Source organism: Candoia aspera, chromosome 5 (genome assembly GCF_035149785.1).
Source record: "Candoia aspera isolate rCanAsp1 chromosome 5, rCanAsp1.hap2, whole genome shotgun sequence".
NCBI lineage: Eukaryota > Metazoa > Chordata > Lepidosauria > Squamata > Boidae > Candoia > Candoia aspera.
The window spans coordinates 86,541,709-86,568,253 of NC_086157.1; the positions used below are offsets into that span (position 1 = coordinate 86,541,709).

The 26,545-nt window shown below is 39.4% G+C and overlaps 1 protein-coding gene across 1 annotated transcript in view; it reads left to right on the forward strand.

Moving 5' to 3' along the window:
* Positions 1 to 5,582: 5,582 nt before the first annotated feature.
* Positions 5,583 to 26,545, forward strand: part of GRAMD1C (GRAM domain containing 1C) — a 50,311-nt gene continuing 29,348 nt past the window's right edge. The window contains exons 1-3 of the mRNA XM_063304725.1: positions 5,583 to 5,594; positions 7,749 to 7,877; positions 25,011 to 25,095. Of these exons, the coding sequence (XP_063160795.1) occupies positions 5,583 to 5,594; positions 7,749 to 7,877; positions 25,011 to 25,095 (226 nt within the window). The remainder of the gene's footprint in view (positions 5,595 to 7,748; positions 7,878 to 25,010; positions 25,096 to 26,545) is intronic.

Sequence of the window (26,545 nt, forward strand, 5' to 3'; positions counted from 1 at the left end):
AAGCTGAAGTAGAGCAGTTCTATGAGGATCTGCAGCACCTACTGGATAACACGCCTAAAAGAGATGTTATTTTCATCACAGGAGACTGGTATGCTAAGGTGGGCAGTCAAATGACACCTGGAAGTACAGGTAAGCATGGCCTGGGAGAACAAAACGAAGCAGGACATAGGCTGATAGAATTTTGCCAAGACAACTCACTCTGCATAACAAACACTCTCTTCCAGCAACCTAAGAGACGGCTTTATACATGGACTTCACCAGATGGACAACGCCGAAATCAGATTGACTACATCCTTTGCACCCAAAGGTGGCAGACATCTATACAGTCGGTAAAAACAAGACCTGGAGCTGACTGTAGGTCTGATCACAAACTTCTTCTTGCACAATTTAGGATCAGACTAAAGAGATTAGGGAAGACCCACAGATCAGCTAGATATGAGCTCACTAATATTCCTAACGAATATGCAGTGGAGGTGAAGAATAGATTTAAGGGACTAGATTTAGTAGATAGGGTCCCGGAAGAACTATGGACAGAAGTTCGCAACATTGTTCAAGAGGCGGCAACAAAATACATCCCAAAGAAAGAGAAAACCAAGAAGGCAAAATGGCTGTCTGCTGAGACACTAGAAGTAGCCCAAGAAAGAAGGAAAGCAAAAGGCAACAGTGATAGGGGGAGATATGCCCAATTAAATGCAAAATTCCAGAGGCTAGCCAGAAGAGATAAGGAATTATTTTTAAACAAGCAATGCGCAGAAGTGGAAGAAGACAATAGAATAGGAAGGACAAGAGACCTCTTCCAGAAAATTAGAAACATCGGAGGTAAATTCCAGGCAAAAATGGGCATGATCAGAAACAAAGATGGCGAGGACCTAACAGAAGAAGAAGAGATCAAGAAAAGGTGGCAAGAATATTCAGAAGACCTGTATAGGAAGGATAACAATATCGGGGATAGCTTTGACGGTGTGGTCAGGGAGCTAGAGCCAGACATTCTGAAGAGTGAGGTTGAGTGGGCCTTAAGAAGCATTGCTAATAACAAGGCAGCAGGAGACGATGGCATCCCAGCTGAACTGTTCAAAATCTTGCAAGATGATGCTGTCAAGGTAATGCATGCTATATGCCAGCAAATTTGGAAAACACAAGAATGGCCATCAGATTGGAAAAAATCAACTTATATCCCTATACCAAAAAATTGAAACACTAAAGAATGTTCAAACTATCGAACAGTGGCACTCATTTCACATGCCAGTAAGCTAATGCTCAAGACCCTGCAAGGTAGACTTCAGCAATTCATGGAGCGAGAATTGACAGATGTACAAGCTGGGTTTAGAAAAGGCAGAGGAACTAGGGACCAAATTGCCAATATCCGCTGGATAATGGAAAAAGCCAGGGAGTTTCAGAAAAACATCTATTTCTGTTTTATTGACTATTCTAAAGCCTTTGACTGTGTGGACCATAACAAATTGTGGCAAGTTCTTAGTGGTATGGGGATACCAAGTCATCTTGTCTGCCTCCTGAAGAATCTGTATAACGACCAAGTAGCAACAGTAAGAACAGACCACGGAACAACGGACTGGTTTAAGATTGGGAAAGGAGTACGGCAGGGCTGTATACTCTCACCCTACCTATTCAACTTGTACACAGAACACATCATGTGACATGCTGGGCTTGAGGAATCCAAGGCTGGAGTTAAAATCGCTGGAAGAAACATTAACAATCTCAGATATGCAGATGATACCACTTTGATGGCTGAAAGTGAAGAGGAACTGAGGAGCCTTATGATGAAGGTGAAAGAAGAAAGTGCAAAAGCTGGCTTGCAGCTAAACCTCAAAAAAACCAAGATTATGGCAACCAGCTTGATTGATAACTGGCAAATAGAGGGAGAAAATGTAGAAGCAGTGAAAGACTTTGTATATCTAGGTGCAACGATTACTGCAGATGCTGACTGCAGTCAGGAAATCAGAAGACGCTTAATCCTTGGGAGAAGAGCAATGACAAATCTCGATAAAATAGTTAAGAGCAGAGACCTCACACTGACAACAAAGGTCTGCATAGTTAAAGCAATGGTGTTCCCCGTAGTAACATATGGCTGCGAGAGCTGGACCATAAGGAACGCTGAGAGAAGGAAGATCGATGCTTTTGAACTGTGGTGTTGGAGGAAAATTCTGAGAGTGCCTTGGACTGCAAGAAGATCAAACCAGTCCATCCTCCAGGAAATAAAGCCAGACTGCTCACTTGAGGGAATGATATTAAAGGCCAAACTGAAATACTTTGGCCACATAATGAGAAGACAGGACAGCCTGGAGAAGATGTTGATGGTAGGGAGAGTGGAAGGCAAAAGGAAGAGGGGCCGGCCAAGGGCAAGGTGGATGGATGATATTCTAGAGGTGACGGACTCGTCCCTGGGGGAGCTGGGGGTGTTGACGACCGACAGGAAGCTCTGGCGTGGGCTGGTCCATGAAGTCACGTAGAGTCAGAAGCGACTAAACGAATAAACAACAACAACACAGTTCTATGAATGTGCAAAGTTGCTCCACACAACCTTTTCCTAACCTGAGGAAGAAAAGTGTTGGGGTGGTGCTGGTGTATGAAGATTGAAGCAGTTAAATGGTAAACATGGGAAGAAACAGCTCTTTTTACTATATTCCAGTTTTATTCTAAAACCAATACTTTCTCATGCTTTATATGCTGTAGAGGGATGGGGGAGGGCATCATGAGTAGTGTGAAACATGAATTATTCTGGTACTTATGATTAGCTGTGAATTTATGTCAGCATAACAGGTGAAACAGCACTTCATTTAGTGGAAACATTTATATTGGTTTTTATAACCTTATTTTCCCTTTCTGAACAAATGCCAATATTACAGGTCTAGATTTATATTTGCAGTTTCTTATTAAATTCAGTTAATTCACAGACAGTGAGTCTTATGACTTGAGAAGCTTCTGGCAGCACATTTTCTGATAAAACTGAATATCAGCTTTTGTATAAATATATTCTAGCCATAATGCATTCCTAGAAGGCGGGGGGACCCCTTAAGAATGAGAACAAAATGAGAGCAGAAAAATGCCCAAAATACAAATATATTTTTAAAAAACCTGTTTGTTATTTTAAGATTTTTGTTATGTTAAGTTCATCTTAGAGCTGTTATCACTTTATTTATGTAACATCCTTTCTCTTAAGCTAGCCCTAAGTGATGTTCTGAACTATACAAATTCAGCACCATGCCTTGTCCAATTATTAGTGAGCTTCACCAAAAACTACAAAAATAAAGCCTGCATAAAGATACTGACAATATATCCCAACCTTTTGCTCTGAATCCCTACACTGCCTTTGTATTTGGGAAGTTGAAATTCTATCTGTCTAGGGCACTGTTTCTCAACCTTGACTCCCAGAATTCCCCAGCCAGCAAGCTGGGAGTTGAAGTCCACACATCTTCAAGCTGCCAAGGTTGAGAAACACTACCCTAGGGACACCAGGCTAGGAAAGGCTGCTCTAGCTGAGTGATTTGGAACCAAGAAACTTATTTTTTTTCTGTTGTAGCTTCTATATGAAGAGTATGCTGCAGCAATGAATAATTAGTACTTAATGCTGGGAAGAAGTGGTCTTTTAAATGCTCTGCTAAATTTGTTTTCAGGGGAAGTTATTTATTTATAAATCATATTTGTAAGGCTGTCCAACTCTAGGCAATTCTGGGTGGAGGACAACAAAAAACAATGTATGAAAACAATTGAGGAAGGCAAAATGGTTAACCTGGAAGGAACAACCAATGGCCTGTGTCACATGCTCTCCTTCCCAGAGGAGCCATCCATAGCCAGGTCTGGGGGAAGAGTCAGGTCTTAAAGGCTTGTTTGAAGGAGAGCAGAGTAGGAGCTATTTGAATTTATAGAGCAGCCTTTCTCAACTTTTGGAGGAACCCTTGAAAAATTTTCCGGCCTCAGGGAACTCCTGCACATTCAGCCTCAAATATAGGCCAAAGGTTACAAAATTATTATATTCATTTCATGTGTAGGCCTGTTTATATGCATTAACAGTGTTCTTAAAGTAAAAATAAAGAATGAAACTTACCTCTTTAATGTGAAGTTGCCCGAATTTGAAATAATTTTTTAAATAAACCTTGATCTCCCAGGGGACCCCTAATGACCTCTCGTGGAACCCTAGGATTCCATGGAACCCTGGTTGAGAAGCCCTGATCTAGAGGACCTGTTCCTGTCAGCTCATTACACTTCCAGAGAGCACTGCAACAGTAAAGGCACACTTCTGGGAGCTGATCAGATGACATTGCTTAATGGATGCTGTGTAGGGCTTTATAGCTAATCACCAGCATCTTAAATTGCACCTGGAGGCTTACTGGCAACCAATGTAGTTTACAGGGCAGAGGTGTTACATGACCACACTGAGGCATGCCTGTTGTTGCTTGCACTGCCACATTCTGGACCAGTTGCAGGTTCTGGATGATCTTAAAGGGCAGCCCCAAGTACAGCAAGGCACAAGTGATTATGAGGAAGGCTTTCCAGTACAAAAATAAGCACATCTGGTGCACCAGATGGATCTGTACAAAGGTCTTCCTTGTACAGCTGCCACCTGCTCTTTGGACAGGTGCTGAGAGTTCAGAAGGTCCACACTGGCTCTGAATAGGGAAGTGGAACCCCACCCAGAACTAAGGGTAGATGTTCCCTAGGTGGGTGGACCCAACACCCACAGTCATTTGATCTTGTTAGGATTGAACCTGAGTCTGTTCCTCCCCATCCAGACCCCAACAGCCTTCAGGCATTAGACAAGACCTTGTATCTCTTAGTCAGCCTGGATATGGGAAATGCACCTGAGTATCATTGGCATACTGATGATTCCTCTGAACCAATGGATGACCTTGCTCAGCAATCTCATGTAGATGTTAAACAGAAGGGGTGAGAGTGTTGAATCCTATGGCATCCCATAAATAAAATGGCTTTGGACTCTACCACTTCTCTCCTATTGTTACGGACTGGAACTGGCCATGGAGAACAGAGGAGAACCACCACAGCAAGTGCAGTCAATTCCATCTCCACATTATGTCCCTGCCTGAAACCCAACTGAAAAGGGTCTAAATAATCCATTTCCTCCAGGGCTTTCTGAAGCTGCAGCCTGACTACTTTATTTTCAACCTTCACCAAAAAGGAGAGGTTTGACCTTGGACAAAATTTGTCCAGAACCATTGGGTTCAGGGGTGGCTTCCTGAAGGTTCATACCACACCCTCCTTAAAAGAAGCCATCACTATGCAATGGACCCAACCACATGTAATCTCCTGGGAGGCTTTCGCCAACCCAGAGGGACATGGATCTAATCAATAGGTGGCCAGGCTAACAGTCTTGAGGATCTTGTCTACTTCCTCAGGAGTCACACAGTCAAGCTTCTCCCAGCTAGTGAAGCAAGACTGTTCTCTCATCTCAACCAGACCTGCCCAGTCTGAATCCAACTCTGAGTGAACTCGAGAAACTTAATCCACCAGATGCCTAGAATATTTTTCACAGAAACCAAATAGATGGTCCTAATGGATGAGTAACTTTAAAAAATACAGCTGGATGGCTATCTGTGGATGCAGTGAGAATGGAAAAACAGGTATGTTTCGCTGCTGTTATCACCACAATGAAATTCCTAATATGAGCATATCTTACACATGCTGGGTTGGATTCACTGGTTGTCTTCCTCCAATGGCACTTGAGGCATCTTTTCTATTGTTTCATCTCCTGGAGCTGCTCAGAGAACCAAGAAACCTGCTGGGACTGACACATAGGCAGAGGCCACATGGGAGCAATCCAATCCAAAGCCCTTGTCACCTGCCCATTCCAGGCCAAAGCTAAGGCCTCAGCTGAACTGCCCACCAGATCCTCAGGGAAAACTATGGGCTCCCTCTGGAACCCAAAGAGTCCATAAATCACCCAGAGCAGAGCCACCCACCTCCCTACTGAAAAAGCAGCCAAAGAGTGATCAGACCATGAAGAATGACTGATGGTAATTGAGTTGAGTAAGCCATTGTTTACTATGGCTAAGTGTAGTGTGACAGCAAATTTAATTTGCTGTACAACTCAATAACATGTAGGAATATTCTTTTCACCATGAAATGCAAACAACCTGGACTGAAAACTTCAATCTAGAATTCACTTTTATTTTTGAACAATTAAATTTTACCCAGCAGCATAAACACTATTCCAGTGACAGACAGCAGACTGCAAAGTAAAAAAAAAACACACTCAGGAAGAGGGCAACTGGCAAACTATTTCCATGCTGTTGCTAAAGAAAATGGCATGGGCTTGTTGTTGTAGTCACAACTCAGCTTTATTTAAGTTTACTTAAATAATAGCTTTATGTTTCACCAAGCACAGGTAGAACGACGTTCACTTATGTGTCGTGGATTTTTTAAAATCAAAAAGGGAGAACTTCCTGGTTAATTTAAATTCTACTGTCTGTTCAGACTCACTGAAAATACCCCCCAGTACCTTCTCCCCTGGCTGGGTGAGGGGAGATTGTTTCCAGATCATTTTCACGGGGCCGTAGTCAGGGGCAAGTCGCACAGCCCATGAATCCAGCTTTGCCGTTGAGCCTAACTGCCCGTCTCCGGAAGGGCTCGCCGCTTCTGCCGAGAGAAGCTCCTGCGTGGTCACTCTTTCTTTGGTGCCGCTGGCCCTTTAAGCGGAGGGGAAAAGAAGCGCTGCGAGCGAATAGCGCTCCGGTTTTGAGAGAGTCCTCTTGCCGGTTGCATCCTCCTTCTCTCCATGGTAAGAGACGCTTCTCTTCCCCTTCTCTCCCCCCCCCCTTTTATGGGTAGCTGGATTTAAATTTCAGCGTAAAATAAAAAGAACCGATGACCTTCGGGGATGTGAGATTGAAAGTGTGCGTTGGTCTTCTCAGACTGCCTCTGTCAGCTGCTGCGCTTCGGTCTTGCCTGCGGCGGTTGCTGAAAAAGTGGCGGAGAGACTTTTGAGACCTAACAGAAAAAGGCGGAAAGTTATTTCGCGGTCGCTTTTTTCCATCACTGATTAGGATCGCCGAACCTTTCCTTTCCTTTTTTTAAATTTCATTGGTCGTTGCCTCGATTCCCACCCACCCCCGTCCGTATCTTTAACATAACAGACTAGAGGAAACAGCATATATTTGGAAGGGCCAGATTTCCTGTCATCCAGGTGGGGAATGGGAAGAGTTTGGTGCCTTGAATTGCTGCCTGTCCCACCTTGTCAAAGATGCAGGAGTTTTGCCAGCTTGTGGTTGTCTGCTACTCTTAGTGTAAGAGGGGTAAGTGGTTTAGAATATTTTGATCCTAAAGATGTTGTAAGCTTAACCAGTAAACGTAAAATGCCTCATTTCTTTGGGATGTAAAAATATTGTGTATAGATACACCCACACCCCTATTAGCTTTGGATTGTCCAAAATAACAGTGGATGTGCTGTCTAGAAAGAAAAGCTGATGGGAAAACATATTTATTTTATTTATAAATGTATAATATCACCAGCTACTAAAACCTTTCAGCGTGTACAAAAAAATGAAGATAAACAATTGGGGGAAACAATATGTAACATAGCAGATTATTGATTATACACAAGAATAATAAAAACAAAAATGCATTCCTTATGCACTGAACAGGAGAAGAAGAACCTCTTAAATGCTCTAAGCTAGGGAGAATGGGATGCTTATTCTTTGTTCCTCTCATTTTATTCAAGGCTTTTGGATTTTAACCTTTGCCTTGCTAAAACAGCATATTATATTCCTTGTTCACAGGCCCTTCATGAAGTAGATCATGGCCTCATCAGCCAACTACTGGTGGATTCAGAAGAGAATCTTAGTGTATGCACTGAGAAAATGCAGTCCACAGCTCCATATAACTGGAGTGCTGACTGGAGCTTCTGGGTAAATTCACATTTCCACTCCCATTTTATAGAAGTGTTTTTTACTCAAGGATGTATGTGTTCTATAGCTGTTTAATTAAGTCAATCTTTTCCTGTGCCTTGGAGAAAATGTATAGTTACTTAGTGTGTCTCTTTGCTGAGTAACCGAGGAATGATCTCACTGTTATATTCCATACTGAGTCATTGTCAAAGTTGGATATTCTGAAGAGATGGGAGGTTTCAGGTGTTGTTCTCCTACTAACTTACCTTTGTTTTTTATATTGCATTTGAAGGTGGCTTTTGCTCACATGTTCAGGCTGTACATTTTAGCATACTTACTAGGAATTGGAATTAACTTTGGAGTAGGTATTCTTACATTCTGGATCACTAGAATTTATGGATAATTGTACAGTTTATACCTGAAGTAAATCAAATGTACCCATTAAATCTTAAACACACCATGACTCACTCCACTGAACTTTTTAATTTTGAAATAATCATACTAAGGAAAATCATATTATTGAATAGTCAACTATTTAATGAGCCCTGGGTATATAGTTATAGACAACTGGTACAGAAACTTCAGAACAAAATGTCCCTGGCAGTGAGATACAAGTAAAGCTCCACTGAAAAGAAGGATTAAAAGGGTCAGATCCCTCCAAGATGTTTGGAGATTATTTAAACCAAAACAAAATTTCACAGAGCATTAAAAAACCTGAAAAGCTTACTTAGTGATTAGTAGCTGGTGCTAAGGGACCTAAAAAGCTGAGGTGATTTTCATTTAAGTGGAAGCTATGGCCAAATGAGAACAGAAGAAGGAGCTAAGCAGTCTCAAAGCTATATGGTCACAAGGATTATATTGCTAGAAATGTTAAGTTGAAGAACATAGCAGTTAGCAGCATGTGGACCCCAGGATCTCTCTGGGCTCCAAGAACACCCATGGACTGGGTGGGGCTTATATTTTCAGGGTTTTTTAAGTTGGGGGTAAACATTTTAAAGGTGTTTTAAGACTTTGCAATGCTTAGAGTATATATTTTGTTCCTTAAAGCTATTCATAATTATGCTGATTTTTTAAAAATTTTGGCAGAATTTAAGGAACAAATCAATCTCATAAGTCTCAGTGAGGATTAAGACCACCCCTTTCATTTGTTAAAAAGCCCAACCTCAAAAGGCAGCAAATTTTGATCTTGCCCATTCTCACAACATCGTGGCATTAGCTACTTCATCTGTAGCTCCTGGGAGACTAAACCTTTAAAATGCAATTCTGCCGCCACAAGGATAAATGGACCTTTAAATATTTCTGAAGCAGCAAACAAGTTGAAGAAGCTATTGGAACAAAAAACAGAAGATTTAAGGAATTTCTAAAGGAATAGGTAGATTTTTCCAGAAAAAGTGGGCATACTCTGTGTGTTAATCTCCCCTGTAAAAGTATTAGATATCCAAACCTGAACATTTCTGGGGTGGGAAGGAGAGGCCATTTGAGAAGCTGAGAGAAATATATTTGTCAATATGAGAAGTTCCAAAATTGGCAGGTTCAAAATTAGCAAGATATGGATAGAATATACCTGTGTGTTTGGGAGGAGCCAGGAAATCACAAAGTTCATGGTATACCATCTGTTTCAGATAGATTGCTGAAAACCATTATAGGTGGCAGAATGAGCCATTCTTTGCTGATCTTTCACATGTACACCTAAGCAGGATCAGATAGGTTTACAGGTAGTCCTTGCTTAGTGTCTGCCTTGCTTAATCACCATTTGCAGTTACAGTGGTGATGAAAAAGTAACTTTACAACCAGTCCTCAAATTTACAACCTTTGCAGGTCTGTAAAGCAAAGAAATACTGAAGTAAGATCATAAACATAGTTGTGATTTCACTTAGTGATTGCTTCACTTAATGACCAAGTTGCTGGTCCCAATTGTGGTAGCTAAACAAGGACTACCTGTAGTATTTAGATGGGACACCATCAGGACATCCAAAGCCTGAAGGTTAGACTGGAAGATCAAAACAACATCCTGGAAGAAGGCAGCGGCAGCTACTTCCATATGTTGCTGAGGAAACTACAGTCACTAGGAATACAGCATGACTCAGGCCTTTGCCTCTTTCGAATATTCCCATTATCTGCACAGAACAACAATCACTACTAGGCAAGAATCATCACAGCTCCTGCAAACAAAAGTTACACTTGACCAACTGTTTTGCCAACATAGACAGCAAGTTCTGGAATTTGGAGGAAGTATACATCCAAGTGGAATGAAGGCGAAAGTATTGTATTGAAAGAGTCAAAACAAATTAAATGCTCTCAGTTATGGGATAAACTTTAATAAACTTTAGATCCCTTCTGTTTATTGGGTCCCCCTTTGGAGATGACAGCAGACAAACCTCTGAAGCTGATTAGTTAGCTGCATCTTTCCAGGTTTTAAGTCTACGTTGAGGTTCACCTTTGGGAGTATTCTATAAGCTTACATGATATACTACAATTAACTGTGATCCTAATCAAACACATTTCTTGTTTATATGTGCATATTTATAAGGACATCAAACTAAAGTTATATTTTTAAATAACACTAGTCAATGCATCCAGATACTCCCCATTACAAGTTGCTAGCCTTAGAAATATGGCCAAAGTATATTTGAAAGGTAAAGAATACTCCTGAATGCAGTTGTAGCATAGATGGAGCTGTAGACCAAAAGCAACTAAGCAGTTAGGGAGAGATAAAATGGAAAAATCTAAACTTGCCTTAAAAGATCCAAGCTCTAAAAAAAACCTTTATGCCTAGGGGAAAATGGGGGCAATACCATTAAACTGCCTTGCCATAATGAATAGTATCTGTGATATGACTGCAACAACCTTTTGGAGTTATTTAATATGTTAACAGAGAGCCAGTTTGGGGTAGTGGTTAAGGCATCAGGCTAGAAACCAGGAGACTGGGAGTTCTAGTCCTGCCTTAGGTACAGAGGCAGCTGGGTGACCCTGGGCGAGTCACCCTCTCTCAGCCCTAGGAAAGAGGCAATGGCAAACCACTTCTGGAAAACCTTGCCAAGAAAACTGCAGGGAATGGTGCAGGCAGTCTCTGAGAATCGGACATGATTGAATGGATTAAAAAAAAATGTTAAGCACTGGGTAGAAGTGACTCAATAGATTTCATATGCTTAAGCATCTAACACCTGTTGACAAAAATCTTTTATTGAAAGCTCCTAATCAAACTTGGTAGAATTGGAGACCTCTTATATATTACTATTAGTACAGAATAGACTATATTAAACTTATGTATGATTAAGGGGCAACAAGTTAAATCCCCTCTCCTAACTCAGCGCTCCAATCCTGCATTCCTAACCCTGATATTTACATTTGAAAAAATATTCATGATTGGTAATTGTGCAAATGTTAACTCTGTCAGGTATAGTTTGAAATGTAATTTCCAAATGATTTATGTTCGCAAGATGGCAAGAATTTCTCAAGTTTAAAAATGTGTTTTTTTTTGTAAACCGTGAAACACCCAGGATCTGGTTGCTCTAGCAATACAACAGTTGAACTGCTCCAGGCATAGAAGCATGATCTGAGCTATCTGTTGCTTAGAGTTTTGAATTATTAATCATACTCTGGATATGGGAAATCTGAGTCAGTAGTTATCTGAATTGATGGAGTGAATCAGCTGCAGTTTGGCATTTAGTCTCATGCTTGTTTCTGAGCATCACGCAGCTGCTCTTGGGCTGGAATGAGATGACTAACAGTGAAAACTAGTTTATTCCCTGAATCAAAGCTACAGGTAAGCAAACTTTGAGGTGTGGGAGCACAGTTGGTTTTTGAGATTATGATCCTGGATGCCAAGGAGAATTAGTAGTCATAAAACACCAATCTGTGGAAGCTCCCTATCTTTTGCCTTTTTTTTTCCCCTTGGCAAGTGGGCATTTTAATTAAGCTATGTTGGGCTCTTATGTATAAGTGAGACCACCAGTATTTTTAAAATAAAAGACAATTTCCTATATGGGATAGCAGTGTAGTGCCCATGGGACTAGGATTTTTGGGGAGATACCTCCCTGGTGTTCACCAAGCTCTCTGCCCACCAAGGTTATTTTTTTAAAGATTCTTTTAATGATACATTGGAAGCTGACATGCTGCAATGTACTAGTCTCAGATATTACTTTTATTTCCCTAAAATGCTATGAGACCCACTATGATAGGACCCATCAGCTTATTTTGAAAATAAAAATGGTCGCAACACATGCTTTGCCCAGAAAATCAAAGGTAAGCAAGAGTGGTGGAATACATATATAACAGGGAAAGGCAGTTTTTTAGTAAATGAATGTTTTGTGACCAATCGTGCCTACTGTGGTAGCCATTTTGTGAGAACGCCTCTGACATGTTCTCAAAATTTTAAATGTATTTACTGACTCAGGAAAACTGTTGATTACTTTTGAAGTCTACTTGAACTTGAATAATAGAGTTGTTTAATTTTGCATGTTTTCTAATGATTCTTGAACAAAATACTAGGAAGACATTCTTCAGGGAACATTGTTTTCAGCTAACCTATATAACAGTGTGGAAAGGAAGAACAGGAGTTGTTAATTAAGTCCTAGTGGTAGGCCGGACCGTCTTTAAAGGTTTCCATAAGACTAATTGCTCCCCTAGAGACTTGTCTTATTGTGGTTTAGCCCAAATCAGAAGACAGTTTGGCTTGTCAATGATTTCCCATGGCTATTTGTTTAAATTAGAAATTAGAAGGAAGGCTATGCTTGTAAATCTACTAACAGATATGGGTTTTCATAATAAAATTTTATATATATATATATTCCTGAGGCTACTTGGAGGGTTTATCTTGTCTAAAACTATAAAATGGTTTCTTGATGAGGTATGTGCTTTTATGACTGAAGGGTTTTTAAGGGTTGATGAGACTAAGTTTATGGTATGATAAATCATTATTCTTGATTTATTTATTTGTTTTATTAAATTTATATTACCGCGCATCTCCCCTGATGGGGGACTCTGGGCGGTTTACAATAAAAACAATAATAAAAACATCTAAGCTTCAATCACACTTTAAAAACATAAATAAGATAAAAAATATAAATATAAATATAATCTACTTATTATCTGAAATAATAAAAGATGTGTTTCATAATTGATAAAGGCCAAAATATATTTTTATATTTTCCAGTGCAAACAACTTATGTTCTAGAAGTATTTAATTGTTGTCCATGTTATTTCCATTACCATGAAGCAAGGATGTGTAGGTTATGGTCTTCATATAAGCCACCAAACCATGCCCCCTATGTTGTTTCTCTCCCCCTCTCTCTCTCTCTCTCTCTCTCTCTCTCTCTCTCTCTCTCAGCTTCTGTGACAGGCCTTGTACATAATTGAGGTTTCTTTGTTAGAAAAAGTCTGATCTACAGAGATGGCAAAAGGAATAATCAGGAATGATTCTCCCTTCCTTCCTTCCTTCCTAGAGGTGTTCCCTGACAGTGTGGCTGATGACTAAACTAGTCATAGGATAACAAGTTGAAGGAAACAGGCTAGCATGTGTTAGATCAGGTGCTAACATTCCTCATTTAAAATAGTAACCTCTGAAACTCAGTCTAATTGTAGCAAACTGTCAATTTCTTTCATCTTATGCTATGCTAATTAGGTGTTTCTGTAACATCTCTGCAAGGTGATTAGCTGCTGACTAATGCAAGTTCTTACAATTGATTCATAACAAATTTATGAGTGCTCGTTAATAATCTCTGACAGCATATTCTCAAACATAAAAAGCAGTCAGCTCCTAATGCTCCAAACAATCCTGAAAGCAATTCTGGCCAATCTGGTTAAAAAAACCCAAAAAGAATATACTCCCAACTCTTACATTTACTGATCATGCCTCTAGAAAACTGATGTGCTTATCACTGCATGTATCTCATGTTTATGTAATGGAATATTTGCTTGAAGTGTCACTTCCATGGATTTGTTGCTGATTTGCTTTTAGAAGACATATTCCTCTTTTCAAGGTAGGTTCTGTGAAATCTTATGACTCTGTGTACCTGCCATTGTTCTTAAATGAGGGAGGGCAATTCACCTTGTTGTCAAGCCATTAGAAATACATTGGATGGGACAGAGTCTTCTCAGTAGGGGCATCCCAACTCAGAAATTCACTTCACCCAAGAAGCATACCTGGTACCAATTTACCAATGTTTCTGGTGTCAACCCTGGTTAAGATTTGTTTCTTTACCTGAGTATTTATGAGGATGTTCTATCTGTGGTAATGAATATCTGTTGTTGATTATTTCTCCTCTCTGCTGGTTGTGTGCTGTTTTTATTGTTTCGTGTATTTTGGAGGAAGCTTTTAATATTGTTCCTTGTGTCAGGACTTTTTATGGAGGTGGAAAATACATCATTTTTGACAATATTTGTAGGTGGATATGTTAGATAATTTGAGGCTGATGAATATCTAAAACTATGATGTGGTTTAATGAAGCATGATAATCAGCAAGAGCCCTGAGAAATGGTCAACATTTAATACTCTATCTATAATGTATAAATTATAAACGTTTATCTGGATGCATGGTATCTGATTCAATATTAGGGGTAATAAACTGTAGAATAATAGTGAACTATATGGCATGACATTTTCCTCCTGAATATTCTCAGATGGGTGATGGGAAAGCAAAAAGACCCATTGAGGACTTCTATACAGACATTCCATGCCTATTGTATTTGTATAGGGGACACACATGTTTGACGTCAGTTGAAATGGTCTGCTGGTATACATTTAGCTTTTCTGGATGTTTAAAAATTGGGAAAAGTAAGATTTTAGTGTCATCTGCTATAAATACTCTGGGCTCTAAAAGCTCCTTGTTTTTTAATTCTGTTACTGCTGGACAGCTATTCTTCCTAATTTAATGATAGGATTTTAAAGGTGAACATTTTAAAAAAGAACTAATTATGTAGAGCAGTGGCAGGATGTGGCCATCCTTGTTTGAGATGGGAGGCTAAGCAAGGTCATGCTTGGCTAAGGAGAGTCCTCCAGGAAGCCCCAGGCTCTAGACCAGACTGAGAAGCCATGAAAATGTCCCCGACGGCAATTGCAAACCACCCCTGTACTGTTGCTAAGAAAACAGCCTGGTTGTGTTCATTAAGTCAGCAGGAGTCTAGCTTGACTTGGAAAAGCCTTTACTTTGCTCAGTGAGAGAATTGTAAAGAGGAGCATTTTATAGCTGGGATTTCAAGCTGGACTTAATCGAAATATTATCAGGGAATATCTACCCCACATGAGTTGCAGTCTCCAGGACCAGGTGACTTCATTCCTAGGAACTTGCTGATTGTCTGGCAAAAGCTTTTTTACTTTTTGAGAAATGCTGAGAACTGGCAAAGTACCAGATGACTCAGAGAGGGCAACATTATCTCTGTCTTCAGAAAAAGGAGCATTCCAGGACAATCTCTCTCACAGACACACCCATTACACAATTCCCTTTGGGTAAACAATGTTCTGCAAATTTCAGAAAAAGGGTGAAAGAAATTAGCACCAGATGGCCCCATAAATATTGATTTCTGCCTCCCATCATAGCTTTAGTCAATCAAAACTTTCACATAGCTTTTCTAAGTGAGACAGTGAAAGAGTAGACTAGGTTAGGAGCTTTATTTGACCCATCCCACGTGCAGCAATCTCTGCCAATGATAATGACATAAAACTAGTCAGTTTTACCCCTTTGGGCCAATATGCCAAAAGCACAACCAAAATCCAAGCATACTCATTCTGCACCAGCTAAGATGTCTAAATTAGACACTGTCTTGCAAGCCAACATAGTGTTGCTCATGTCCCATTTACAGAAAGGACATTTTTAAAACAATTTATGCATTTTTAAAAAATCGTATTTTAAAAATCCTGTAAATTCCTTACAAAAGAGAGGTTTTATGACAATTATTGGACAAATAAAGTAGGGAAAACAAATGAGATGTTTTCAGATACAGTAATTATATCATGGAGGAAGTGTGATTGTGTTGTCATAACAACAGTGCTACTGTGTATAATACTAGCTTGATGAATCATGTTTAAAATGCTATTTTCAGATGCCTTTTATCACCTTCCTAAAAAGGTGAAAAGTATTAAATACAAGTATATACAAATATAGATAAGAGTTTAATAACTTTATAGCTAGGGTAAGGTGCAAATTTGTTTATTATATTTTAAATCTGCTGAATAACTGAACTAAAATGCCTGGACAGATGCATATGGAAGGAAGTATTCCTTGATAAACTGTAGTGCAAGCTATCTAGGCCTTTAAGACCAACACCAACATCTTTTTTCCAATAATTTTGTTAAAATTTATATTATACATATAAAACTAATACAACTACATCATACAGAAATACATTATTATTTTTTAAAATTTAAAAAGTGCAGAAAAAGGGAAAGGGAAAGAAAGAAAAATAGAAAAAGAAAGTTTCTTTTTTTCCAAAACCAGCACCAACATTTTGAACGAAGCATGGAAGTATACTAGCAATATTCAATTCAAATATCAAAAACCATGTATTACATATGTTTTACCCAGAGATGCACATTGTTATCTGAGCTGAGGATTATACTTGACCATTGAATGGCATGCCAGGAATCAGACAGACAGACAGATAGATAGATATCAGGACAAAATAAAACTTCATTTAGCTTGCATTTAAACTTAATTAAATTTCAGTGTTCTTAATCCAATATATTCAAGCATTTTCTGTCATTTTAACATACACAATTTTTGGAGACTTTTGGAGGGCTTCTGGCTCTGCATTAAAGACATCTGAGAGTCACATGTGATCCTAGAGCTTGATATTATTCATCTCTGTTTCATGAAGAGAAATATAGTAGGTTTGAGAAGCTGGACAAAGGTTGTCCGCATATCTGGAAGAACTTGTTTCTGTGATGTCCTTAAGCAACTGGCCATCATGCAAGAATGCTTGGCTGGTACTCTTGCCACATTCAGTTAGCATATGGGAATCCAACTGCTTTGAGTAAATTGTATTTAAGATAGATTCTGATACTCCAGAAACAGAAGTCCTTTGCTACCAAAGAGGATAGCTTGTTGAATACATTTAGGCATTTTCTCATCATTTTTAGAATTTTTCATTTACTTGAAATTGTTTGTCTTCCTGCCACATCTTACACCTCCAAGATAGCTCCATACAAGCTTTTAAATAAGAATGTGGATGATCCTGCCTTTTCATTAAAGTCCCCTCCCTATAAAAGAGTTGTCATCTGTTAATTTCTGAATACTTGGTAATGATTCTTCTGAAAAACTAGAGAGTAGGTGAGTTCCAAAATTGAGGGCTTGGTCTTACTGCCACCTTTCTTCTCTGCAGAAGGACAAAGAATTTTGTGCCATTTTAAAGACTAACCAAATTAACAAATAAGCTTTCATTTACACAATTTACTTTGTTAGATATGGGGAGTGTGTTTTAAGAGAGGAGCATTTATATATTATTTTTCCAAATGTGAAAAAATGATGGGGTGGAAGACACAGCAACAGTATGTTGCTCTGATTTTTTTTCCTCTTTATTTCAAATAATTAATAGAGTTTAGGACATTTGGGGGTTTTCTAAATGATCTGCTCCCAGTAGCAAAAAACTTTGCTAAGCTATTACGGCAATGGGCTGAGCAACTTGTAGCCAATTATAATCTGATCAGAGGCTATGACCATTATGCCACTTGCGCCTAACTACCATATACACATGATCTGGGAACATTTTCTATTGCTGCTTTCAACTTCTCCCCAGCCGGTGAGGGAAGCAGACTTAGTGTTTTTTTCCCTTATCCTGACACTGTCTAAAGACCACCTCAAAAAATCTGTTAGGTTTTGTCACCCATTACTTTGCAAGAAAGTCAGGTGACTGCCAGTCAATGGGAACTGAGGCCATAGAGGCAGGTAAAGATTGGCAATGGGACAGCAACTTTCATGCCAGTGCAGTTTTCTCCTGATTCAAAGATGGGTGGGAAGTGATTGGGAGGTTAGGAGGGGGTAACAGCATGGGCAACATTTCTTTTCATCTCTTAATCTCCAGCCATGAACAGTCAAGGCATTTCCTGTCACACATTTGCCATGCTACACAATAAAGACAGAATTCCCCTCTGGCATTAGTCTGCTCATTTATACTCACTGTGAGCTTGTTGGATGCTGAAGTCTATCTGAAGGTTAGAAAGCAGGGAAGTCCATGGAATTCAACTAAGTTCTTCATTAAGGCAGTGTTAGACACTACATTTTCTCATGCCAAAAACAAAACTTGAATAAGACTGGTTGAAACAAAACCAAGAGACAAAAAACCCACCCACCAGACAGAGGAGGAGTGAGGTGGCAAGAGTCTGAATGTGCATCTTAAAGCAACAGATATTATGCACTACAATAAGGGATGACATTTTGAAGATTAGGGTCCATTAAACCCCCAAGCCACCGGCTGCTGATCCCTGCACTAGCAGAGACAAAATGTTTTGCCTTCTGTACTATATTGGGTCAAAATATCAAAAAGGAACAAAAAGTAAAACTTTTAGCTGATGGAAACTTCTGAAGGGTACTTAAAGAAGGCTCCTTTTGCTAATTTAAATCTTTTATGTGGGGACTTGTGTGGAAATAAAAAGCTGCTGTCTATTGAAGGCTTTTTCAAACAATATCTTTGGGATTAATTTCTACAAGGGCTAGCTGCAATAACATTAGTTGCAGTGTGAAGTTCTCCTGTGTGCCTGCTAGTCAGACATGTCAGGATACTCCATTGCCTCTCCCCCAACAGGCTAAGTTTTCATCCAGACTAGTGTTTCTCAACCTTGGCAACTTACATCTTAAAGTATCTAAGAATTGACTGAAAACAATAACAATAATATAATAAACAGACAGAGTATACCTGATCTTCAGCAAAACCTTCAACAGAGCGCCTCATGATATTTTTTGCTCAGAAAATAGTAAAATATGACACTACTGTTAGATGGAATCACAGTTGGCTGAATGACTGTGCTTACAGAGTATTCATTAGTGGCTCTACTTCAACTTGGAAGGAATTATCAAGTGGAGTGCCACAGGTCTTTGTCCTGGGCCATGGGCTGTTCAACTTTTACCAAGATTTGGATGAGGTAATTGAGAACACATTTACTAAATTTGCAGATCACATAAAACTGGGAAGAGCGGTTCATATTTTAGATGGAAGATATAATATTCAAAAAGATCTAAGCCAGCCTGAGCGGTGGGATGGAATTTAACAGGAGATGTAAAGTTCCATATCCGGGTAGGAAAAATGTAATGTACATATATAGGATGGAGGAGACCTGCTTTGGTAATAGTACATGTCAAGGGGATATGAGAGTCCTTATTGGCCACAAGTTAAACATGAGCCAGCAGTGTGATGCAGCTGCTGAAAAGGCAAATGCTATCTTGGGGTGCAATGACAAGAACATAAAGTCCAGATCACAGGAAGTAATTATTCCAGTCAATTCTGTGTTGTCAGACTGCCTTTGGAGTATTTCATCCAGTTCTAGGCACCACAGCCTAAAAGGACAGTATCAAATTGGAGTAAGTTCAGAGGAGGGCTAGCAAGATGATGGGTCTGAAACCAAGCATAGTGAAGAACAGTTAAAGGATCTGAGTATAGAAAAGGTGACTAAGGAGAGTCAAGTATCTGAAGGGTTGTCATACAGAAGAGGGAGTGGACTTAGAGTCTGTCTCAGAAGACAGGATCAAAACCCGTGGGTTAAAACTACAAAGAGGAGGTTCAGGCGAGACATCCTGACTGTACACATTGTCAACTAGTGGAAGCTGCTTGCCACATGATGTCGTGAGTTCTTCACTAGATGTTTTCAACAGAGGCTGGATGGTCTTCTGTCAGATATGCTGTAGAGGATCACGCACTGAACAGTGAGTTGAACTAGATTATTATTTAGCGTATGGCAGACAATGCCAGAGAGTCTACAATGTTTTTACACACAGTAGATGTTCTTGAGCTGGTAGTTGCTAGTTCTTTGTTGCACCAGTGCACCACAAGAGGGCGAGCTAGCTTTGCACCAGCTGGCCAGCAGCGTTCCTAGGGTAGTCAGCTCATCTGGGGCTTTTTCTCCACCAATCCTCTGCTGTTCGCGTCCAGGCAGATCCAGCGCTGGTTCCTGCTCCCGCGCAGAGTGCCACCAGCATTTCCCCCCACCGAAATGGGGGTACTTGTTTATCTACTCACAGATGGTATGCTTTTGAACTGCTAGGTGGGCAGGAGCTAGGGACGAAATGACGGGAGCTCACTTTCATCACGCAGAGCGGGGCTCGAACCATTGGAGTGTCAACCATTTCTGGCCAGCAAACTCCAGCGTCATTAAGCCACTGCACCACCACGCCCCCTATAGTTGAACTAGATGACCTCTCTGGATCTTTCCAACTGTATCATTCTATGAAAAAGAAAATCTATAAAAACAGACCGTATAATTTAAGAGCAATAGAGGCAGAAACAATAAAAAAGCATTCAAAAAAACTATTCCAAAAAGTTTTCTCCAGAGTTAAATGCTTACATTGCTTACTATACAGTAGGAGGATTTTACAATGCAGCCAAACTATTGACAGATTTGCATGGTAGGCTTCTGCTGTGAGAGGGTTACTAAATTTGGATGCAGCTACTGACAATATCCATTTCATGGTCCAATGGAATTATTATGATGCCTTTGGGACATTTAGCAGGACCCCAGGTGAGGATCTTAGAAAAAAAAAGATTAATACAAAAGGAGGTTCCCCTTTTCCTTTACTGTTACCTACAAATAACCCCCACTTTCTTGTCTTCATATTATTCAGCAGCTGAAGCCCATATCTTACAACGCAACATCAATTATTTTGCTTCCCTGCTAGTGGGTGAAGAGGTAATGACGTTAATCTGCATTGTAGAAACATAATTAATGACATAGAAGTATCTGATTCCATTGAGCACTGTTTTCCCTGGTCAAACTGATGGCAAAGACTCTTGCTTGCCCAAGTGCTGCATAGTTAATCTGAAATGTTTCAAAATCTTTCTCCTCCAGTCTCTACAAGTAAGAGGGAGGCTGGGCCAAAGACCGAGACCAAATCACACTAATGTCCAGACTTCTGTCTGCCAGTAGCCCACAGGAAGAATACCTTCTGCTTAGGAGACTGCTCTCCCCAGAGCAGCTCTGGGGAAATGAAGAGCCATGGAAAATGACTGTAAGTAAAGTATTCAGGCTGGACTCTTGAAACACTTTTCCGTTTGTGATTGGGAAGAAGAGGGATGTTACAAATCAGTTCAGTATATGAAATGCAAGAAACAGATGGTGCTCCAGTTGTCATTGGGTTCTAGCCCCCACCAGCTTGATAAATGGTGAGAGTTTATGGAAGTTGTAGTAGCAAACATGTTTGGAGCATGACAGCCCAAGAAGGTAGGAAAGATGTGCCATATAGGTCAGGACTACTTGCATTGTAATGGCAGTTGTAACAGAATCTTGCAACTGAATGTACTTCATCTTCATGTGAACGGGGGAGGGGCTTGTCTGAGCCATTTACTTACATTACTTTTTTGGCCTGGGCTCATTGACTTGGTAGCATCTCTTCCTCCTGTCCTTCAAGGCTATTTCCTTTGCCCTCTACAGAACATCCTGATTTCTTGTCCAGATAAACAGGTTGTGCTAGAGATGAAGGAGATTATGGTGAAGGAGATAACCTGAGGCAAACTGTGGCAGGAACTGTGGTTTGGAACTATGGTATTTGGGCAGCATTCCCAGAAAGTTCGGAACATTTGGCTGCTTGCCTAAAATATTCCTCCACTTAGCAGCAGCAAGGAAGTTAACATATTGCTCATACAGTACGTGATTCCCTCAAAGGGAATATTGTCAATATAAAAACTGGGTATGGTTTGGAGAATTGTCTGTAACAGCTAGGTGGAAGAACTTCAATCTTTTCTCTGAGGAAGCCTAGAAACAAGAAGAAGATGGGTAGAGCTGTTTTGCTTCTTTTGAGCTAAAATTGCCTAAAGGAGTTTTTGTGTGTGCCAGAGACATTACATTCACTGTTGCATAGATCTGTGCATTTGTGTAACTAGCACATTCCTGATGGTGCTGCATAAAGTCTTTCCTGAATATATTTATTGTCTTGCAATGTTTTTAGCTGAGTATGCACAATTTTCTTGCCTCCTTATTATGAGAAATGCAGCAAATCATGCACACACACACATATGCAGAAAGACATCATATTCCACAACTATTTCTAGCGTTATGGCAAAATAATAAGTAAAGTAACAAACTGGAAAGGATCCAAACAATTTTTTATTAGTCCAAAGCTAGCAGATTACAAAGAATGACTGATCTCTTGGATCTGAGACCAGCACACCCATACCACACACATATAAAGTAAGCAAGTGATTTCTTTGCACAACAACAAACGTGCACCAAATTCTAGCACAGAAATTAGCAATTCAATTTAAAATATAGAATTAAGAGTAAAATACACTAAAATGTTAATGCAAAGTAAATAGCACCCCCCCCCCACTTCTAAATTGTGATATTGCTAAGATAAGCATTAAGCATGCACAGTCTTAATAGAAACACTAAACTTGAAAATCTGAAATGGAAGTAGTATAAAGTATGAAATATGTAGTTGGGGAATATGCTTCTTTTCTACCAATCTCAGAATCTCTACACAGACAGCAAATATTACAAAGTTTATGAGCTTTCAAGTACTTGTAAGTCTGCACCAGATGACCCATCCATAATGTCCAATAACTACGTTGGTAAGAATTAATTGTACCTATGATATAAACTAAACCTGAATCACTAAGATGGAGGCCAAGTCAGGAAGTAATGTGATATTTCAAATTTAGTATCCCTCCCCTGTATTCTAGTGTTAGTAAGCCTGCATTTTCTTGTCACCTAGTAAGGCACAAACGCTAATGGGTAAGTATATGCTATTTATATTGATGTTTGGTTGTATATGTGCACTGTGCAGAGAGTGCAGGAGTGCCTCACCTTGCAACTCTTCACAACAGCTAGATCACTGAATCAAGGGTTGGTTAGGCTTGAGTTGATCCATGTATTCCACAAACCAGGGCACAAAGAAACCTAGCTAACCATTTTTAGAATACATGATTCATCTACAGCCAATATGTGGATTAATCTTTAGTCTTTGCTGTTTTAAAACAGAGGTTTTTTTCCCAGCACAATCCTTGCTATCTGCATGTCCTGAAACACCTCATTTCCAATGCTGGCAATGACACCCTTGGCCCCATTTGGGTGCTCCAGACATGCCTGCTCCCTCAGATCACTTTGCACACCCATTCAAGACTACGTTGGCTGGGGCTGTATGAAGGATGGAGTCAATATGTGAGATGGGCGGCTGTATAAATGTGATACATACACACTGTGATACGCACTGGCTTCACCAAGCACCATACAAGGATTATGCAGCTCCTTATATATCAGTGTCTGGTGTTTTTCTGGAAGAGCATTAGACCTGCTTTAAACATGTGTTTAGTGGTCTTTTCAAAGAGTGGCACACTTAACGTTTAAAAAACAGGAAGATTGATTTACACCTGGAAAGAAAATCAGGTTATCTCAGTAATATATTGCTCCTTTTGTCTTGAATGTGTTACATGTTTTCTTCTGCTTTGGCCAAAAAGAGATTTTGTGTGGCTGTGTTTTCTACTGCTTTTGTTATCTGGGGGTGGGAGGGGAGAGATGCCATTTTACACACTCCATGATATACTTCTGGATGCGGCTGTCCAGGTGCCAACAGTGCTGTTCCCTTTCAGCACGTACCAATTTGGGGTATTTGGGAGCTACAGCAGAGTCTCCTGTGGTAGTGAGGCCAGTGAGACTTACCCCAGGCTCTCGTCAGCCAGCAGGTTACACAACTAATCTAGTCTGGTTTCTGTGTTCATGCTGTTGTTTTCTTTATTTCAAGGAAAATCAGATCAAGCCTGGGAGTAAGTAGAGCAGGGACAGTTTGCTCGATACTGATTTCTCTTCAGATGCTATTTGTTTTCCAAGCAGAATTGAGAGGCATGTATTTTTCCCTTCTTTGGCCGGTGGCAGTTTGGGGGTGCATTATATTAGGGTCAGAAGAAATGATAGGGAGGGGAGATGTTGAGGGGGGTAACCCAGTCTCACTTCTGTATGGCTATGATTTTAAAAGGATGGGAGAATACAATCATACATCTTTTCATTTAGTTCCATTCATGTGTTCTTGAAGCGGATGGAAGCATTCATAATTAGGCATTTGACGGTTGCTTCCTAATCGTTGGAGCAGGTATGTTAAAAGTTATTTCATTGTCCTTCCATGCTGTATGACTTCTTTTCCAGAAATTATTGTGCATGGAAAAATCAACTTGTGGATTACTCTCAAGAGCGTATATCTCTTGTCTCTCACAGAACAAACGCTTTATTTAAGCTACTTGACATCCCACAATCTTTTCTTAAGATAAGAATGGATAACTCTATTTTATTTTTACTTAAAAGAAGCATACCCTTATTTAAATGCACATTTTTAAAAAGGTTTTTTATTCAGCTCACTGGAAAAACACACAATGGTATGAAGTGCTTGAGGTACGATATGATATGAATATTAAGGGCCAAGACATCTGGAAGTATGGAACACTAGTTCCCCAGGTTTTTTATTTTTAGCTACTGTATATTGATTGCCTTGGGCTGGACAATATATGAGTCCGCAGATTCTTTCCTTTACACAAAGAAAAATGGCTAAATCAGTCTGTTAAAGGAATAAAATAGATTTTGATCTTAAAAGAATTATTTCTTGCAGTATTGGAAACCTAAATTGATAATTTCCTTTGTGTGTGTGTTTGAGTGTATGAATGTGGGCTCTTAGTTGTCTTTGCCAACTAAGAGAACAATTAGCAGTCCGAACCAATGTTTGAAACTTATTTTCTAGATCATCTGTCGGAAATGCTTTCAATACCCTATAAGTCATAAATAGATGATATTAGAAAACAGTAAGTTATCAACTAAGAAATCCATACTCCAAAGCAATTTCTATAACCCTTTCTGGCAGTACTCTGAATATAGCACTGTCTCTGGTAAATCAAAGGTAAGCTGGATTTGTTCTTAGGGAGAAAATTCATTATTATATTACCTGTATTAATTCTGATTATTATTTTCTACAAGGGTCTCTGATATTTCTAAAATACTGAAAACAAATATTTTTGAATTTCTCATTTTTGCAGATCTCAAGTTCCACTTACAAATATCGGAATGAAGAATTCAAGAAACAATTCTCACATCTGCCAGATTTGGAAAGGCTTGTAGTGGGTAAGAAAAAAATGACATTCTTGATAGAAAGGCAGTAAAATGTAATTGAACTTTCCAATACAGAAGTTTAGGTAAATAATTATTAATATGAACTGTAGTTTTTTTTAAAAAAGGAAATTATACAGTGCTGCTCCCTGACCCTGCAGAATCAAGGCATGTGGCAAGGGGTATCAGCCCATTTTCTCCCCAGGCTTGGCAGATGGGCCAATCTCACAAGAGAGAAACAAAATCAACTGTTGTTAAAAGAAATAGAAAAATTACATAGTCTACTATGTAAATGCCTTCTTTATAAATATCACAATTCAGATATTCAGAGTTAAGGAAAAAAGATCTTAGATGGATTTCTTAGTTGATAACTTACTGTTTTCTAATATCATCTATTCATGACTTATAGGGTAACTTTCATATCTGATTGACTCACAGAGAGGCAACAACTTGTAACTTAGTTAAAATACACACAAAATGTAAAATAATATGTAATGCTTTACTCAGATCACAAGATGGTGCTGGTCTGCTACAAACTGCTCAATTTATTGTTTGATTCCAGATAATTACAGCTTATCAAGGAAAAAATATCATTTAAAATCTGTAAAGCTATATTCATCAACATAATTCAAAATATAATCTGTATTATATTCCCCAATTTATACAGAGATAGAAAGACTAAAGACAATAAAGGTTTAACTACATACATACATCAGAATAAATCAAAAGTTCTAATCACAGATTCCTAACTAAATGTTTCTATATTTCTTCAAAAATAACTCTTGAAACAGTTGTATCCCTGATTCCCCTATACCTGGATCCCCCTTTTCCTTAGAAATGCGAATCAACTAATTCTAGGTTGTGGAGAAATGTTGAATTCCATGGTGTCCAGCCTTGGGTTCAGAGTTTCTCTTGTTTTTCCAAACCAAACCAAACCAAACCAAACCTTGAATTCCTTATCTAATGAGGAGGAAAGGGCTCATGTAATCTGACTTTAAACATGACCCAAAGCATGTCACTCTCCCTTGTGAAGATGCAGATTCCATGTTTGAGATGAGTGAATATGTTTCCCGAATCTCTGCAGTCTGCCTGGCATGCAGCTGACAGTCTGGAATGCTGTGAATCCAGGTTGGTTCACAACAATGTTCAACAGCCATTTCAGAAGGTGTCCTTTAGATGTTGCTTAGTCTGGCAATGAAATGTCTGCAAGAAAACAACAAGGCTCAGAGAGCACCAGGGACTCCACGGTGTCCTTTAACATGTGATGCAGAGTCTGAGGTTATTGCAGGTGCTTTTTTAAAAAAACCAAGGAAGAAATATACCTCTGAAATTCCTTCACACTTCTAAGTATTTCTTTTTATGTTTTTAAAGCATTTTTTAAAAAAGAAGAGCTATGGCCATTGTAGAAACAAGAAGAAAAATTCAGAACTCCCTCAAATCAGTCTTTCCCCTTAGCACTTGTATG